Source organism: Lacerta agilis, chromosome 5 (assembly GCF_009819535.1).
Source record: "Lacerta agilis isolate rLacAgi1 chromosome 5, rLacAgi1.pri, whole genome shotgun sequence".
In the NCBI taxonomy this organism is placed as follows: domain Eukaryota; kingdom Metazoa; phylum Chordata; class Lepidosauria; order Squamata; family Lacertidae; genus Lacerta; species Lacerta agilis.
In genome coordinates, this window is record NC_046316.1 from 2,388,856 (window position 1) to 2,408,980 (window position 20,125).

General features: G+C 48.5%; 1 protein-coding gene across 2 annotated transcripts in view; it reads right to left on the reverse strand.

The window, feature by feature from the left end:
* Positions 1-681: 681 nt before the first annotated feature.
* The window catches only part of FBLN1 (fibulin 1), a 64,171-nt gene continuing 44,727 nt past the window's right edge, over positions 682-20,125 (reverse strand). For both annotated transcript variants that reach the window (XM_033148264.1, XM_033148263.1), the window contains exon 17: positions 682-921. In XM_033148264.1, coding sequence (XP_033004155.1) covers positions 782-921 — 140 coding nt within the window. In that variant the 3' untranslated portion in view covers positions 682-781. The remainder of the gene's footprint in view (positions 922-20,125) is intronic.

Sequence of the window (20,125 nt, forward strand, 5' to 3'; positions counted from 1 at the left end):
TACCATTTACTTTAATTGGGGCCTACCTGATGCTAATGCCTTTTAATGAAACTTTGAGATAAAAAAACAACAACCCCAAAATACACACCTATTTTGAAGCACCAGAGAACTCCACCCACCTCACCCACTGCAAGAGAATGTATGTGGAATATGTGTGGCGGAGGGGTCATTTTTGAGGTCAGTTATGCCCAGTGCTATTTTCCTAAAAGAAGAGGTGCCAGAACTCACCAAAAACGCCTCCCCTTTTTCTCTTATAACGGCATTGGTGCCGACCTGAGAGGTGCCAGAAGTGAGCTGGAAAAAAGCCCTGGTTATGCCCCCAAATTCATCAGAGGTGATTTCTGGATTTTTACAATGAAAAAATTAATTTGATAGCCAGGCAAGGCATTCAAGAAGGTGGAAGTAGGAAGGGTGAGGGCAGGCAAGGCTCTGATCCTGCAAAATCCTGCATGCAGCACCCTGCCTAAAAGACCTCAAAACAGAATTTAAAACCCCATAGAAGGACAGGGAGCTGGACACACTAGTTATTTTGATATACAATCCAGCTAGATCAGACTCAAAAGTTATTGCTCCATCCTACTTCTATTTTAGATAGTTTGCTATTGGTCCTTTAATTAAACTATAAACCAGAAATGTTACTTGAAAAGAAAGCTATTTGGTCTCACTTCCCAACCCCCATCTCGCTCCTCCCCACCCCAAAAGGTGTGCACAACTTTTCTATGAGTTTGTGGCAGAGTTTCACTTGGAAGCTCTCCTGCTTCCGCCCAGGTGGCAAGGTGAATCAGAACCAGTACTCCGAAACGAAGATGTGCACGTTGACAACGTTGCGGTGTGAGACAACCCCTCCGATGACGTAGTTCATCTCCAGCTTCAACGTAGCATGGAAAGGGCCAATGATGGGTTTCACCTGGCGAACCACACCTATGGGTTGAGGAGGAGGAGGAAGAAGAATTAAAAAGAAGAGTAGTGCCACAAATATAACTGGGCTCAGCTCTGCCATACTGAGTCCTTCTGGTCAGGTCATTTCCTGCAGGGGATGTGGCTATTCCGTTCTGTGGCCTTTGGCTTATGGAGTCTCACAAGCTTCCAACCTGTCTCCCAGGCTGTGCAACAGGCCATAGTCATCATGCATGCCCTGGTCACATAACTATAGAAGAGCAGCGTTGGGAGGGACCACCAACGGTCATCTATTCCAATACCCTGCAGTGCAGGAACCCCTTCCTGTAATATTCTGCACAAAAGCCAACCTTTGGAGGCAAGTTTGAAAACTTCAGTTTGTCTACAATGTGACTACCGGGGTGTTAACAGGAAGACTGGTGCCTTTAACAGAGCTGTTCTGCTGTCTTACCAGTCTGTTTCAGAGGACTTAAGAACTGCTCCCAACCACATGAAATGACACAACCATGAAGATCAATTCAATGATGCCCTGCTCCAGGTGGTGAAGACAAGAAGCAGTGGCGGCAAGGAAGTTTGGAAGGCACCATGGAGAAAAATGCCACTATGAACGTCATTTTTAAAGAGAAGGGTGGGCTGAATATGCTGCAAACAAAGAGCCATTTGCAGGTGTGTTCACAATGCCTCTGAGAACACCTGTGAGGTGGCTTCTCACCCTTCCTCTTCCATGGTGCCTTTGGGCGAGCTTTGCTGGTCCTCATCTCCAGCTGAATGAAGTCTAAGTAGGTGTAGCTGCAGGAGCAGGGACCCTTCCTAAGAGCATGGTTAGTTCCTTTCCTGACTCTCCTTGTTGTCTCTCCTGGTGGCTCACTTTTGACTGTAGGCTAATCGGGGCAGAGGCCTCTTTTGCACTCCGTTTTTGTTGCTTTGTAAAGCGCCATTCAGTAAATCAATATATAAATAATGAAAAAGCATGAACATTTAAAATTTTCCCCCTTTATATACTACATACATAGTGTTTCAGAATAACAAAATTAACCAAATCCAGAAACGTGTCTACCTCATGGAGACTGAACACAAAGTGAGAAGCTCAGAGGTTTAGAGCAGGGGTTGGCAAACTTACCCGGCTTGGGCCGGTGCCTCCAACACCAATCACACGGCGGACTGGAGGGTGGGGGAGCGTGCGCCAATACGCGTGCGCGCACACTATTTCTGGTGCACTTCCAGGTCGGATGAGCACCGGAAATAGCTTGTGTGCATGCGCACGGGCCTTCTCCAACCCGGAAGTGCACCGGAAATGATGCTAGCACATGCACATGAGCTATTTCCAGTGCTCCTCCAACCCAGAAGTGGACGGCCACGCCGGTAAGAGTGGGCGGCGCGGGTCGCCGCGGGCCAGATAAACAAGTCCCTCGGGCCGTATCCAGCCCACAGGCCATAGTTTGGAATCGTCTGGTTTAGAGAAAGTGTTAAAGACACTGTTTGTTTGTTTGTTTGTTTGTTTTTCTTAAACAAATAGGGACGTTAATGGGCTTTGTTTTCTTCCTTACACAAAAAGAAAAAGTTCAAGTTTGCTCTCCACTTCCACAAGTGATGAAAAGTTCCACGGACAGTGTAGCAGAAGATTGTTTGCTTGTAATATGTGCTTTATTTACAATGCAAAAGCACTACACAGTGGAGGAGCCACCCTCCTTTGATCAGATAGTGTAGCCCCTAATCCCTTTAACAGCTTCCCAAAGAAAGCCATATCAGCCAAGGATGTTGCAGCTGCATTAGCCAGCTCACAGCACGGCCTCTTTTTTCTTTTTCTCAGGTCAAACTGGGGAGGGGGGAATGCCCCCCAACCATTTCCCTCTTGGCTCCAACTTGGATGGCATTTCTAGCTAACAATAAATCTTTACAGGTAGGTAGCCGTGTTGGTCTGCCATAGTCAAAACAAACAAAAAATCCTTCCAGTAGCACCTTAGAGACCAACTAAGTTTGTTCTTGGTATGAGCTTTCGTGTGCATGCACACCTGTGTATCTGAAGAAGTGTGCATGCACACTAAAGCTCATACCAATAACAAACTTAGTTGGTCTCTAAGGTGCCACTGGAAGGATTTTTTTATTTTTTTATTTTGTGTTGAATAAATCTTTAAACGTATTTTATGAAAACTGTAGTGAATGTGAAAGATGCATTTGTTGTTGTTCAGTCGTGTTGAGGCTCCAGTACTTTGGCCACCTCATGAGAAGAGAAGACTCCCTGGAAAAGACCCTGATGTTGGGAAAGATGGAGGGCACAAGGAGAAGGGGACGACAGAGGATGAGATGGCTGGACAGTGTTCTCGAAGCTACTAACATAAGTTTGGCCAAACTGCGGGAGGCAGTGAAGGATAGGGGTGCCTGGCACGCTCTGGCCCATGGGGTCACGAAGAGTCGGACACGACTGAACGACTGAACAACAACAACAACAACAACATGTTTACACAGTATGAGCAGGGGGTTGCAGGTGCTGTCTTATTGTTTGTGAGAATTATTATTATTATTATTATTATTATTATTATTATTATTATTATTATTATTATTATTATTATTATTGTAAACTGCCCAGTGGATATCTATTGTTGGCTGATCATATATATTGTTGGGTGGCTATTTTATATATGGCTGCATACATTCTGCCTTTCAAACTGCTTTCTGCTATGAAACCCCCCCCCCCAATACTCTGGGCTCTGGCCTGACAGCATCTTCCGCTTCTCTCCCTGCAGTTTTCTGCCCTCCGCCGTGAACAGAACACATGGCTAACTGTCTCCTACACTGTCAGTTTCTGAAAGTGCAAAATGCAGAATAACGAAGGGTCACATATTCGAAACCCCTGCTGAGCTGAACATTTTGGTATAGAATTGCTTCTTTCGGTTATTAGAACCCAACAGTGGCATTTAATTTGGAAGGAAACGTACAGTTTAAGGAAGGATTATTTGATATGTGTCCCATTTAGATCTTAGTTGAGGTCATGTTTCAAAAGTGGAGAGCTCGGCAGCATGCATGACATTCCAGAAGCAGCCTCCTACCAATTCCCTAAGAACACATTGGCTTAGGATCTGATGGGAGAGATAAACGTTTGCTTATGCCAGCTGTCAGCACCCTTTCCCCCCCCGAATGCCGTGATGACCTTAGAGTTTTGTCCTACTTAAATACTGACTAATATCTTCAGCATGCTGGGAAATAGCAGACTTTTCACCACATTCATTTTGCTTGCCATATTCCATAAACACACCTCCCTTTTTAAGCATCCTTTCCCTCCCCCCCAGTTCATTTCCTTGGACGGATTCCCCTTCCTCATAAAATTGACTTGTATTGGCAGGAACTGAGATGGGGGTGGAGGGTTAGGGAATCTCCCTGGAATACAGCCTTGGCTATGGAAACACGTTCTCTCTTCGGCATTATCTTCTAACCTATAATGCATGAAAACATAGGATGCAATCCTTTAACCCAGACAATTTCTTTCCCACTCTGCATATACCCTGGTCAGTAGGCAAGGCTGGATCCCTCCTTGATCCAGTCAGAGATGAAGCAGCCATGGCTTCTCCTGTCTATTCCTCCTCAGCTCTTGTTATCCTATTATCCTCTCCTGCCTGAAATCTTTCTTACTGCAATATTAAGGATACTGGGGTGGAGGCGGGTCAAGCTGGAAGAGACATGGCTGCCTGGCATACATTTTGGATGCAGATTTGGAATCCTAGTAGAATGGCAACTCATTTTTCGTCAGGGCTTTGTTTGAAACTGCACAAAGGCTAAAAGGTCAGCAAAAATCAGATATTCCCCCCCCCAAAAAAAACCCACCACTAGTATGAACTGGGAAATGGAATCTATATCAAATAATCTTCCCTTAAACTGTACATGTCTATCCAAATTAAATGCCACTGTTGGATTCCAATAACTGAAAGAAGCAATTCTGTACCAAAATGTTCAGCTCAGCAGAGGTTTTGAATATGTGAAGACTGGGGACAATTTAAAGAGGTTAAAGAGTCCTGGTAGCCCACTGGCAGCCAGTGTTATACTCTACCAATTAGGGTCATGCAATGCCACCTTGCTGCCCCAAGCAGCAAATGGGCAGTGTCCTTGTAGCAACTGTTCTTCAAGGGAAGTCCAGTGTAGAGTGCATCTCAGAAATACAACCGGGAAGTTATCAGAGGCTGGATTACTGCAGCCAAGTTATCTCGGTCTAAAGCTGAAACTGGGCACAGGCCCTCCTCCCAGTGAGGCCACATGGACTTCCAGTGACAAGATGGGTCTTTTTATCAAGGCCCAATTCAAGGTACTGGTACTGACATACTGACCTGAAGAGCTTAGACCCCAAGTACTTTATGTGGTGGCGTCTCTCACACCTGTCAACCCAGGTTCTCAGATCTGTAGGGGAGCCCTGTAGGGCATTCTCAGGGGAGCACCCTGTCTGCAGAAATCCCTCCCTGTACAGATCTGGTGGCCCCAAACTGATTTTCATTCAAGTGACAGCTAAAGACCTATTTATTTGCACAGGCCTTCAGATCATAGAGCGGCCCATAAGGCCATTTGGCCCATACCACACCCCAGCTGACCTTCAAAGTGCTCCACAAGGCCCAAGTATCATCTGGCACTTGGTTCTTGAGGAACCCTTTCAGAGCACTTTGCAAGCTGCACATTTCCCCACATAGTTTGTGTTAAGTTGTGGGTGGACACAGCAGACGACACAGCGATTTCCAAACAGCTCTTGTTTATTTGCAGGCTGGAACAGAACTGAGCTGAAGGCCTCAGCCACCTGCTTATATAGAACTCAGCTACAACGCAACAGTAACAATATTCTGCAGCTATCCAATCCCTGAGTGTCAGTTTATAATCCTTCATTTGCATAAGCTGACCTGAGTGAAAACCGCAGCAGAATAAACTATATACACACACCCCTGGTGGCCAAGGTGAGAACTTCAATACATAACACCCCTCCCCACCGAGATAAGGCATTAGGTTACAAGCATAGTGGTTCCATTATATACAGCAATATTCTTGTTGATTCATTAAGGCACATAGCATAACAGTTCAATTTACGATGCAGCATTATGTGTGCAAATTGTGTGTAACATAGTCTTTTAGATACGCTGGGCGTTTGGGAACCCTACCTGACCGCCGTGGGCCAGTATCAGAGTCCGGTTGGCTGCCCGAGTCCCGTTGCGACTGCTGTGCTACCAATGGTGTCGTTGGGCCTGAGTTCCCCGGCTCCGCTGCTGTTGAAGGGCCTGTCGCGATCGGACTTGGTGGACACTCAGGCAAGGCAGTGGTCGGAGTCTCAAGGAAGTCAGGCAAAACCCCTGCAGTGGCTCGGCTCGGCTCCATGTCCGCAGTTTGTGAAGGGGGTGTAGATGGAGCCTCGCCTTCCATTGGTGTCGGTTCTAGAGCTGAGGCTGCCGTTGAGGGTACTGCGGTATCGTCCAAAGTCCCAACCCGGCGCCTCAGTTGGTCTATGTGCCGGCGCCACAAACGCCCGTCCTCAAGTGCCACCTGATATGAGCGGGGCCCAGTGACTCCAACTATCGTGGCCGGCACCCAAGGAATGTCACCCACATAGTTTCTGGCAAAAACCTTATCCCCGGGAATGAAAGACCTTGGTGCGTTAGCACCGCCCGGGGGCTCGGCTACCCCGAAGTCTGGATGCAACCGGTCGAGCGGAGATCTGAGGCGACGGCCCATAAGCAGTTCAGCTGGACTCCGCCCTGTGGCTGCATGCGGGGTAATGTGTTGCACGAGCAAGTATTCCGTGACTCGCTCATGCCAGTCCTTCTGGTCCAGGCGTGCCAGTGCCTCTTTCGCTGAGCGCACCATTCTTTCCGCCTGTCCGTTGCTGGCCGGGTGGAATGGTGCTGTTAGGGCGTGGCGGATGCCTAGCCCCAAGAGGTACCTTTCAAAAGCGCCTGATGTGAACTGTGGCCCGTTGTCGGAGACGAGGACATCAGGACATCCATGTGTTGCAAATAGGCCCCGCAGCACCCGGACTATGGCTTCAGTAGTGGTGGAGGGCATCAGAGCCACCTCCAGCCATTTCGAATAAGCGTCCACCACTACCATAAAGGTCCGGCCATGAAAAGGGCCAGCAAGGTCAATGTGCACTCTCGACCAGGGTGCCTTTGGCGTCTCCCAGGTGTTGCCCTTAGCTGCCAGTGGTGCAGGTCTCGATTCTTGACACGCTTGACAGGAGGCAACCCAGGAGGTGATGGCATCGTCCATGTTAGGCCACCAGACGTAACACCGAGCCAACGCCTTCATTTTAACGATCCCTGGGTGGCCGATGTGCAGAGCCTCAAGGACGCATTGGCGGAGTCTTTGGGGAACCACGACTCGGTCTCCCCACAGTAGGCAGCCGCGATGAGCCAAGAGCTCATGCTGTCTGGTTGCAAATGGCTGGAACTCAGTTGTGAATGGCCCTTCTGGCCACCCCCTCCACACCCAGTTGAGCACACGTCTGATGGTGCGGTCCTGGGAAGATGCGGAGGCCACATCGGCAGCCGACACTGGTGCAGCTGGAAGGTCCTCAAGCAGGAGTACCGATGAAGCAGGAGCTGGATCTTCCACAAACGCCGGAAGAGGGCAACGACTGAGGGCATCAGCATGGCCCAGCGACTTTCCCGGGCGATGAATGAGCCGATAGCTGTAGGCTGCCAGAAAAACAGTCCATCGCAGCATGCGTGGCGAGAGGATCGGCGGAGTTGGTCTGTCCCCCGCAAGGAGGCCCAGGAGCGGCTTGTGGTCAGTGATGAGGTCAAAGGTTCTCCCGTAGAGATATTCGTGGAACCTCTTCACTCCAGCCACAAGCGCCAGTGCCTCCTTGTCGAGCTGGCTGTAATTCCGTTCCGCCGGAGACAGCGTCCGAGAGAAGTAAGCAAGTGGTGCTTCCCTCCCATCCAGAAACCGGTGACTGAGGACTGCACCGATGCCAAAGGGCGAGGCGTCACAGGCGAGGACCAGTGGCCTGGCTTCACTGTACTGTACCAGCACACTGTCTGAGGAGAGAAGGGACTTGACCGCGTTGAAGGCCGCTGTCTCCCGATGACCCCAGGACCATGGCGCCTTCGTGCTGAGCAGGCGGTGGAGAGGCTCAGCTAGCGTTGCCTTGTGGGGCAGGAACATATTGTAGAAGTTCAGCAGCCCCAGGAACGCCTGCAACTCAGTCTTGTTCTTTGGAATCGGGGCCTCCTGGATGGCCCGGATTTTGGATGCCGTTGGGTGAAGGCCAGAGGCGTTGATGAGGTAGCCCAGGAACTCCACCTGTGGAACGGCAATCAGACACTTTTCTTTCTTCACCTTGAGTCCGGCCTCCTGGAACCTGGTCAGCACAGCGCGGAGGCGCTCGAACAGCTGCTGATTTGAGTCTGCGGATACCAGTACATCATCGAAATATGGTACCACGCCTGGCAGTCCCTGCAGGAGGCGCTCCATGAGGCTTTGAAAGATGCCAGGAGCCACGCTCACCCCGAACTGTAGTCGGCGGCATCGGAACGCTCCTCGGTGGGTGACGATCGTCTGAGCTTCAGCGGTGGCATCGTCAACAGGCAGTTGTTGATAGGCTTGGGCAAGGTCCAGCTTAGCAAAGACCTTGCCTTCGCCCAAAGAATGCAGCAGGTGTTGGACGACGGGAACTGGATAAGCGTGCTGCTGAAGCGCCTTGTTGATCGTGCACTTGTAGTCTGCGCATATCCTCACCGACCCATCCGGCTTGACAGGTGTGACGATAGGCGTTTCCCACTTGGCATGGTCGACCGGCTCCAAAACCCCTTGCGCGATTAATTTGTCCAGTTGTTCGTCCACCTTAGCCTTGAGGGCGAACGGAACCCGGCGTGGCTTTAGCTTGATTGGAGCTACTTGTGGATCAAGGCTAAAGGAGATGGGTGTGCCTGTATATTGGCCCAATGTGCCATCGAAAACCTCGGCAAATTCTTTAGTTAAGTTTTCAACTTCCGCGTTGGAGATGCAGTTGATGCCGGTGACTTCCAGGCCGAGGGCACCAAACCATTCTAGCCCTAGGAGGCTGGGCCGCGGATCTTCAACTACCACGAGTCGGAGTGGGCCCGAGAAATTTTTGAACTTGACCTGGAACTGGCCGACGCCCGTCACGGGAATGTCGTTCCCCTGGTAGTCCCTCAGGTGTACACGATGTCGGTCAAGCTGCCTCTTAGAAAGCTTGGGCACAAGTCTTTTGATAGTGCTCCAGGACACAACGGACAGGGCAGACCCGGTGTCGATCTCCATGTCACACGGAGCTCCTTCGATGAGCACCGTGATGTGTAGTTTGCGTCGCGTAGGCGAGTCGGTTTGTCCAATCGTGGTTCCGGATGAGCAGCAACAGTTGGTGAGAGCGAAACAGTTACTGTTCGTGGACCGGGGTGACGATTTGGACTTACGAGATGGTGAAGAGGCTGTGTTTGACGGGGTTGATCGGCAAACCTTGGCGATGTGGCCTTTTCTGGAGCACTGTCGGCAGGTGGCATCTCTGAATCGACATTTGGCGCGGGGGTGGTTGCCTCCACAGCCGGCGCATTCTGATTGGTCCTTGGACCTCTGTTTGAACTTCCCGCGTTCCCGCTTCATCTGGTGCACGTCATCGTCTTCGCTGGTTGCTGCCTCGTCGCTGCTAGCCTCTTCATGGTGTACAGCAATTGGCTTTTTTGTAGGACGGGGGCTGCTGGCCTTGTGGATCTCTTGGGCAGAGAGTTCAGCCGCTTCTGAGGCCGCAGCCTCCTCGATGGCCTTCTGCAGCGTGAGGTCTGGCTTGGCAAGGAGACGCCGTTGCAGACGGTTGTCCCAGACCCCGCAGACGATCCGATCCATCATAGCATCGTCCAAGTCTCGGAACTCGCAGGTTAATGCGGCCTTCCGGAGGGCGGCGACGTAGTCGTTGATCGACTCCCCCTCTGCCTGGTTCCGGTGGTAAAACGCATGGCGGGCAGCAATTTTGGATGGCTTGGGCGCGTAGTGGCTGCGTAGCTTCTCTTGGAGCACGTCCCACGGTGCTCTGTGAACTGCGAGTGGAGCGACTAAAACTCTGGCCGTCTCAAACACTTCGGGCCCGCAGAGGCTGAGGAAGAGGCCTCGCTTCCGCTCCTCTGATACTTCTGTTAGCTCGTTTGCTTGAAGGTAGCATTCGAACCGAGCGAGATATGAGTCCCATAATTCAGAGGCCGGGGCAAACGGCGGTAGAGGCACTAGTGTAGCCATGATTCCGATGCCGACGTGGTGGGCGATGGATGGAACACAGTGCTCTAGCCAGAACGGGCAGCTCTGAGTTGGTTCTGTTCAGTGATTTCGCTCAGCGTTTCAGCTCAGTGATTCAGCTCAGTGATTCAGCTCAGTGATTTGCCCTTGCTCTGAGACTGGCTGTGTGCTGTCTGTGTTCTGATGTCCATAATCCCATCCTCGTCGCCAGTGTTAAGTTGTGGGTGGACACAGCAGACGACACAGCGATTTCCAAACAGCTCTTGTTTATTTGCAGGCTGGAACAGAACTGAGCTGAAGGCCTCAGCCACCTGCTTATATAGAACTCAGCTACAACGCAACAGTAACAATATTCTGCAGCTATCCAATCCCTGAGTGTCAGTTTATAATCCTTCATTTGCATAAGCTGACCTGAGTGAAAACCGCAGCAGAATAAACTATATACACACACCCCTGGTGGCCAAGGTGAGAACTTCAATACATAACAGTTTGATTTCAAACTATGCAGGTGAAAAAGGGTCACTGGACATCACCGTCAGATGACTGATAGTTGGATAACCCCACCCTTCTCTCACCGTGATAGGGGAGACAATCTGCTTCCACACCCCTGTCCTATTGAGTCAATTGCAGCACTGATTATTTTATGCCTTTGATTACTGTGTTGTGTGGGGTTGTATTACATACCCCTCCACTGTCCTGTTTTAAGCGGGACATCCTGGAATCACAGAAGCCAATCCCGGCCTCTGTTTGCATCCTGGGATTTCCCATTTTTTGTTGCGCTGCAAGCCAGCAGGATCTCACCAGAGCTCTGGTGCACCCTAATGATGAGCGCCAGAATCCCTTTCATTCCGGCATTCTGACACTTGCCAAAGGTCCAGTGCTCGGACGCAACCCTGTTGATGAGCACTAAAGTCCTGTTTTGGGGGGTGAAAATGTTGGATTTTTGTTGTGGTTTTTAACACTGTTTTTAAAAAAAGGTAAAGGGACCCCTGACCGTTGGGTCCGGTCGCGGACGACTCTGGGGTTGCGGTGCTCATCTCGCTTTACTGGCCGAGGGAGCTGGCGTTTGTCCGCAGACAGTTTTTCTGGGTCATGTGGCCAGCATGACTAAGCTGCTTCTGGCGAACCAGAGCAACGCACGGAAATGCCGTTTACCTTCCTGCCAGAGCTGTACCTATTTATCTACTTGCACTTTAATGTGCTTTCGAACTGCTAGGTGGGCAGGAAACACTGTTTCTACTGTTGTGTTTTATGGGTAGCTAGCCATCCTGGGAGTGGGGGAAATGCAAGAGCTAAGGCTAAAATAACAACTACCGTTATATATGCACTGAAGTTTCACTTTCTGTGCTATGTCAGTTGCTGTGTCAAAGCAAGCAGGACAACGTCGCTCTCCTGTCAACAGGTACATTCCAGGCTGGGATGCTGCATCTGTCAACCATGCTGACAGAGCAGCAGGAGCAGACCTGCTTTTATTCAGACACAGCCTGCCACTCAGCCTGCAACAGGGCAAGGCAAAGGCCCTTGGGCCCAGCATGCAGCCACATCTGAGGATGCACATCAGTGGAACTTGGCAACACAGCACTGGAACTCTGGTACAGAAATGTTGCAAAGCTCAGTGAGTAACTCTTGCTTTGTGAAAGTGCTAAGATGCATATTTCCTGAGATAGTCGTGGGAATCTCAAGGGCTTGTAATGCTCTCTTCAAGGCAAGCATGACAAACACCATCACCCTAGTGCCTGGAGAATGACCTGGTCTTCAAGAACCAACCCTGGCAAAAATATTGAATAAACAGGGGAGACCAGGGCTCATACTTCAAAAGCTCACACGGCCACACTTCTGGTCTGTGGTCAGTCACAAGGCACTTCCAAACCATCACTCTTTTTGCGTGGAGGCAATCACACACTGACAAATAGGTCAAAACAAAATAAAACATTAAAAAAATTCCTTCCAGTAGCACCTTAGAGACCAACTAAGTTTGTTCTTGGTATGAGCTTTCGCGTGCATGCACACTTCTTCAGATACACTGAAACAGAAGTCACCAGACCCTTATACAGTATATAGTGAGGGAGTGGAGAGGGGTATGACTCAGAAGGGTGGTGGGAATGGGTGATTGGGCGACGGGTGTGGAAAACAAATAGGTGATTGGGAGGTCTCGTGCAACAAACCCACTTCCCCCAAAGATTGGACTAGACTGTGGGAGTGATGCACACATGTCACGTCTCACAGTGAGGGGCCAGAACAAAAAGTGGGAGGTGAGAGAGAGAGAGAAAGACAGAGAGAGAGAGAGAGAGAGAGAGAGAGAGAGAGAGAGAGAGAGAGGTGGGCATTTTCTGCTGAGCTTGATATGAAGGTTGTTGGTTTTCTTGGCTAATAACTTTGGGCTCATCCACACTGAAGTTTAATGTAGAGCTGAAGCTTACTGTGTCTCTTCTATTCTTATTCTTATTCTTAAATATCCTTCTCATGAAATCCTCCTCATTCAAGTGACAACCCACAATTCCTCTCTCATAAATCTGGATTATCCCAATCCGTGAATAATTAAATAAGGGCAGAAAAGCTGATACAAAATTGCACGCTGCGTGTGGTGTAGGTGTGGGGTTTGCTTTTTTAACATGTGTGGTGATGCTTTCCTGCCACACTGCCTTCTACCAAACCCACTACTTCCATTTGGTTTCTATTAGCCGCCCAAAAGGAAAGGATACAGCCTTCCTTTTCTCACTGGCTGTTGCTGGAGGTACATCCATGATGCTTCTATTTTTAAAGCAGCTCTTTTGCACAGAACCGCTCTTGCACAAAAAGAGAAAATAAAATTTGGCCTTGCAGGAGGTGGCAAAGAAAGGATGCAGCAACCATAAAGGAAATTTTTCTAAAGATGGTACATAACACCTAGCAAAATATTCAAAATGTATAAAACAAAATCCAAAATGTGTTGGATGTGTAATCAAGCAGAGGGGACGCTGCTACACATGTGGTGGACCTGTAATAAAATTAAGAGCTTCTGGGATATGGTATATGAAGAGCTGAAGAAAATATTTAAACAAACCTTTATTTTAAAAAAGACAGAAGCTTTTCGGCTGGGTATATTAGACTCTGACATTGCAAGTGAAAATAAGAGAATATTCCTGTATGCAACATCGGTAGCGAGAATCTTAATTGCAAAAAAACTAGAAAAAAGAGATAGTGCCAACAAAAAAAGAGAGGCAAGATAAATTATTTGATTACCTTGAATTGGCCAAAATGACAGATACAATTAGAATGTACAAAGACAAATACAAAAAGAATGGAGAAAATATAGAGATTATCTAAAAAAAAAAAAAAGCAGTGTCCTAAAATCAATACGTGGACTTGCTCTGAGTAGTTTTTGCAAAACAAAACATGGTGTAAAAGTATAAAATATAGAGAAAAGTAGGAAAAAGGAAATGAGAAAGAAACAGTTTACCAAATACGAAATTAGACCCGCGTTGAGGATGAAGGAAGTCAGTTAGAAAAGAAAAAGAATTGAAATAGGGAGCAACATACTCATTTTGTACTATTATTATTATTACTAGTGGTTTTTATGCCCGTTAATTTAACGGGTGCTAGAACATATGTGGCGCTGTTGCTGGGGAGGGGGAGGCGCTAGTCCTCGGGGCCCAGAGTCAGACGGAGGCTGCAGCAGCTGCGGGAGCGCGGCGTCCCTCTTTGGCCTCCGGAGCGTCGGCGCTCCGTGGGGCGGGCTGCTCTGTGCTGCTCCTGGGCCACTAGTCCTTGGGGCTCTGGTTGCAGCGGCGAGAGCGGCAGCGTGGCCTCCCTTCTCGGCCTCCCCTCGGCCTCTGGAGCGCCGGCGTTCCACTTCAACTGCCGCTTCAACTGCCGCCGCTGCTCCCGGCCCGATGTCTCTGCGCTCCAATCCCTGTGTCCGTGGGGCACATGCGCAGTAGCGCAAACCCACGGACACAGGGACTGGACGCAGACACACTTGGATTTTATATATATAGATGATGATGATTGATTATTATTATTATTATTATTATTTCCTGCTATTTTGCACACCTACTGCTCCCAGGTAGGGGAAGATACAATTGCAGGCCTTCCTCATGAACTGAACGGGAGATGGGACTGAGCTGGGATGGACTTCCCATTGCTCTTTGCACAGCTGCCACCTGCCTGCCCTTGAGCAGTTTGCTATGACTGCAAACCCTCAAGCTGTAATAAATAAATGTTAACCTTTATACTACACTCTTGTCTCTTGGGTTTTCATGTGCAGGCAAGTGGATAGTGGTGCAGGAAATGCTGGAGAAGATGCAGGCTTGCTTCCTTGTTACATGGTGCTCCAGTCCGCTATGTACATTCATGGGCCTCACAGGGCTGTAGTTAAGAATTAGAGAAATAATGTATAGATGGTGCCCAGGAGCTCTTGGAAAAACTGCTGTGTTGTTGTTGTTGTTGTTGTTGTTGTTGTTGTTGTTGTTGTTGTTGTTGTTGCTGTCATAATCACCACAATAAGATTCATCCGTTCGGGAGAAAATCCTCACTATATGGGTAGCAAGCATTACTCGTTGCAAGTGCCAGGAGAGTGCTGGTTTTAAACTTAGCACTGTTTGTCTTCTCAATCTTCTCCTCATCGGGATTTCTGATACTGCAGACAGATACTGAAGGTATTCTTTTTGGCTCATTTATGTTGCTGTAAGATATAATTACATTTCCCTCCCTCTTGCCCGCCTTCAAAATATGTCAGCCCCTCAGGCAGTTCACCTTCATGTCTGGTTTCTGCTTGTATTTTGTATCACTTAGCCAGTTTGCTAATAACCTTGCATCTTAAACTTAGAAAGAGCCATTCTGTTGTTTAACTCGTTCCTCACAAACACTCCTGAGCTGGCAATAGGCAGAGCTGCAGAGCACCATCCCAGAATCTAGACCTGGAATCCAGCACAGGATCCCCAAGCAGATCACTTGAACTATACAAAAGCAGGAGCCAGGGATCTATTATGGAAAGACTGGCCAATCAAAAGGCTAAATGTTACCTGCCAATTGCATCAGTTGATGTTGCAGACCCTGTTTCCTCCTTCTTGTGCCAAAAGTGGACATCTTAGCACACACAGTCAATGCTGTTAATGCTGCTTTGGTTAATTAGGTTAAATATTTGGTTAAATATTTTGCTTTGGTTAATTAGGTAGCACTAATTGGGACATGATTAATAAAAATGTATTGGGCTGTATTAAACAGAATCATAACACTAGTGGAAGCCAGTGCAAGGATTCCCACTAGTGCAACAGGACTTCCCCTCCTCCTGCCCCCCGCGCCATCTCTAAATCTGCTCTGGAGGGTGGGGGGGAACCGCAAGAACAGATTAAGGGGGCACGTGGGGAGAGGAAGGAGGGAGAAAATGACACAGCACAAGAAAAATCCTTGCGCTGATGGAACATTAGCCTTACGCTGAATATGGCCCGTTGATATTTAGAACTTGGTGTAGCACTTTGGAGAGTTCAAACCACACTGCACGTATTGCAAAGAATCTTGCGGCACCTTCAAGACTAACAAATTTTATAATTTGCAAATAATTATGGGGACAGAGCCTTGCTGCACATTATTTAGCATCACTTCAGCTTTGGTACATTATATGGGAACATAAAAACTGCTGAATTGGCCAAAGGCCCATCTAGTCCAGTGTTATTTTTCGAACGGTGGTCAGGTTGACTATTTCGGAAGTTCACAGGAAAGGCATGAAGGCAACCCCACGTTTTTTTGACAGTGTATTCAGCTACACTGGCAGAGGAGCGGGGGTGCAGAGACAGCAGACCGCCCCTAGCACCACTATTCCGGTAGCGTGCCATCACGGCGGGCCCCCTGGACATGCGCTGCGCATCCCCCCTCACGCCATGCCCCCACAGGTGGCGCACCACGCTCCTGTGGGCAGCGTGCCACACCCCTGCCTGCTCTCCACCCCCAGTAGCGGAGCAAGCAGCTTTGCCACTGATCAGCTATACTACCTCTGAACATGGTGGTTCCATCTATCATAGCTAATATCCATTGATAGACCTATCCTTTTTAAAGAATCTCGTCATCACTGCCACATCTTACAGCTGTGGACCATCCAAACTAATCATGCGTTGTGTAAAGAAGTGCTTATTTTTACGTAATCCCACTGCCAATCAATATAGCTGGGTAGCCCCAAATTTTAGTTTCAGGGGAGACACAAAGAGAGGGACCAGAGGGGGAGGGGGGGAGAGAGCAGGATCCTTTTCATAACTGAATAGCATAGTCATGTCACCAAGGCTCTGGCAAGCCCCACTCCTTGACCATTTCTTGGCTATAAGCCACACCATGGCACACACCATGCCACGTCAGTGTGATTCAATTTACCAAAGAAAATAAAGGCTAATATGGAGGATTGAGCCTGGAAGCCATTGCACAATCACCTAGAGATGAGAGCCCGGTTGCTATTTTAAGCAGAATTTCTGAAGGACGAAGCCTTTTCAGCTCCTGTGCCTTCTAATCCCTGGCCAAATTCCAAGAATAAGACCGGGGAAGGGGGCTTCTACGTCATCTTCAACCCCTTTAAATGTCGGTTGGGTGAGGCGGAGGTGAAGAGACCAAGATACATTGCAGAGAAAGTTGGTACTTAACCCTATTTAACCTCCACAAACCGTGGTTCTGTTGAAAATCATGGGTCCCCACTACTTAGCATTACATTTAAAAAAGCTCAGATGAGCAGCATCCTAGGCACTGAAAGTGATGCTTATGTTGCCTTTGTTCCGAGATGACACAGTTCAAATATATTTGGGGATTTCACCTATTTTGTGCTGTTTTTCATACTTATTCCTTACTATTGTCTCCATGATCAGCTGCTTTGGCAGCACAATCTTTTAAGCATTCCAGCTAATCTGGGGTGGCATTAAGCATGGTGATGCCACAGAACGAAGCAGGTCTTGCCCCCAGTTTGGTCTTAGTCACACTTAGCTTTCCTCGGCTCTTTTCCAGGTATGCTCTGCTACTTAAGGCTCTGCTTCCAAGCACCCCTTTTTGGCTCCAGAGTTTCCCACTCTTTAAAGCTGAATCAGAGCAAACGGAAATCCGTGGGAATCCTCAATTGACATTTGCTCCAGTTTGGTGGTAAAGAGTGGTGCATTGTGGGGGAAGCTCAGGGCAAGGGGGGGGGAAGCACTTGGGGCAAATGCTAAGTGTGAGCAAGCCCCTGGACTCAGCTTCAGTTCAGCATCCCACTCTCAATTCTCTGCAGAATTAATACCTACGCACAGTTCTGGCTATGCAGATGTAAAGGTAAAGGTAAAGGGACCCCTGACCATTAGGTCCAGTCGTGTCCGACTCTGGGGTTGCGGCGCTCATCTCGCGTTAATGGCCGAGGGAGCCGGCGTACAGCTTCCGGGAATTGCAGGGCTTGATTTATGCCAGAGCACATCAGGGCACAGTTCCAGTATCTGTTTTTAGTGCCTAAACTGAACCCTGGAACAGTAAGGCACAAAACCAGATGGCCGTGGATGCAGAGTGCCGTTGACTCGCCACTGTCTCCTCTTGCTTTCGATAAATGCTCTCCTAATACGATTTTGGATTTGTGTGTCCTATGGGCTTGTCTACACTAAAAAGCACAAGTCTGAGAGGTTTACCACTATGCCCCCTGCTTTCTAGGCATGGGTCAGAGTGGTTTTCCTTTTGCCCCACCTCTTTTGCCTGGGAATACCCACACTTTACCGCTGAACTGGAGCAAATGTCAATCCAATTCAGTGGTAAAGAGTAGGTTTTCCCAGCAAAAAGAGGCAAGGATCGGAGGAAGCATGGAAGAGCCCTAGGGTTTGGTTGCTGCGGCAACACTGGGGAAAGGGGGTTCCAAAACACACTTGACGTCTCCTTTTTCTAGAAATTAAATTCCGTCGGCCAGAAAGTAGATTGAAAGCCTGTGACCACACAACCATGTGCCTGCTATAGGGCCATTCTTCAAACGTGAGCCCCGTCATAATATCCTGATGGTGTTGGTTTCAGAAAAAAAAAAATTCCCTACTAACAGCAGTGTTCAAGGGCAAAAGTTTCATTTTCCATTAACCAAACGTAAGTGTGTAAAGTGCCTGGTTGGGGCTGGGGGGGGGGGAGGAAAAGGAGAGAAAACATCCTGCAGTTGAATGCCCTGCCTGAACACAGGTGGTATTACAGAACCCTAACACAGAGCAGAGGGAAAAAAGCTCTCTAATACCCCAGGCTTTAATAGGACCTTTTTGTACAAGCTGAAAAACGAATTCTTCACTGACAGCTGGTTAAAAGGTACGGGGGGGGGGGGACTAAACAAAACAAAAAGGTATGTAGCAGAAAGTCTGTAGAAAGGCTTAAGGAGAACAAGCTGAGGCTTTACTTCTGTTTACCCTTTCCCCTAGTTCAGCTGTGATTTAAGACTACAAGGAATATCTCGCAGAATGAACTGCTAAACTTTGGGGCTCCCTGCAAAGGGGCCAGCCGGGTCTCGGAACCCAAGCTTAGAGACCAGTGGGAGAATCCTGCACGTCTAGGTTCCTCCCCAGCCTGGTACAGCGTGCATATTGTGACCATCACCAGCCTAGGCTAAAGTGATCTAAATTTGGAGGGCTTGGCTTTAAGCCCGAGAGCCTTGCTTTTCATATTATCATAAATGCACAGATAAAAAAATTCACCAGGGCCTAGCCCCAGAAACAACTGTTATCTGTGCCAAAGCTTAGAATATTGGGGGGGGGCACGACACCCAGAAAGATAATATTGCCAACCATAGTTGCATAGGTGTTCCGTATCTGCTACTCCATTTCCACCAGGCTCTGCCCTGAGCCCCCAAACGTGGTGGGGTTTTGCCCACTGATCCCACAGACGATATCTCCGGCCATTTGCTCTTCTTCCCTAGTTAGGCTCCAGAACTTTAACCACCAGAGCTTGGGAGACCAGCTGGAAGGGGAGCTTGTCAGGCGAAGAGATCGAGCCATTTAAGCAAAAACACCCAAGAGTGATCCTCATACAGCAGAAAGCAATGAGACAGAACCTGAAATGTCTGTTTACATATCGGTATATATTGTAAACCAATGGTATGATAGTCACCTGTGCTTACAAAGCTCCTCTTTGTTCCCCCTCTTTCAACTAGGGGAGCTCAGTGAGGAGGGCACAGAGTGGCCATTCTTCCAAGTGGCATCCGCAATTGTGGAATGCACTCCCCAAGGAAACCAATCTCACCTGCACCCCTGCAGCCGCCCTTGGAACAGTATTTTGCCATCAGGCGAAGACATTTGTGTTCCAAGGATGTTTCCTGTGGACTGATCTGGTTTGTGGGGCATTTTTCACTCAACGGGCTGCTGCTTTTTATTGTTGGCTGTTAGTAACTCTTAAGTACGAGGGTCCCCTGGAGGTTGTTACTGTTTCTCAGGAAGGATTCAGGTGCATTCTGGAAATATTGGTTTGTGCCATTAAAGTGGATTAAAGCACCACCTTTCCACAGTTAGGAAAGTGAGGAGGAAATGCATTAAAATGTGTGGGGAAATGATTGGTTGATGGGGAAATGGATAATCTCCCAACAAACCAATTGGAATGGGTGCTCAATAAAGAGCAGGCATTGTATAACTGCTGCATAAAATCAGGATAAAGGTCCCCTGAAGGAGCTGTTTATTTTCAACTTGTGCAGGTGCCTTGGGTGCCATTTATAGTGGTTAATGCAGATAAAAAGAACTACTCAAGATGCCAGGACTGCCTCTTGCCATGCCAGGTGCTTCTCTTGCCCTCAACATAGGAGATCTGATAATCTTCTCCTGCTGCTGACTGAAACTTGCCAGACAGCCATGCGTGAAAGTGCCTTTTCGGTCTCTAGCCGCACCTCCGTTGTTCTTCCCAGGGAAGGAGGACGGCTGCTGAAATCTTTGCTTCTTTTCCTGGCTGGCAGCTCAGGAGAGTTTTGGGGAATGTGGCCCTTTGATCCTTAAAGCAGTTTTTCTGTCTGCTTTATTCCAATTGTTGTCAGCTACAGTGGATATCAAATTTTGGGCAGAAATGTGGGGCAATTTTTAAGCAGTAACTA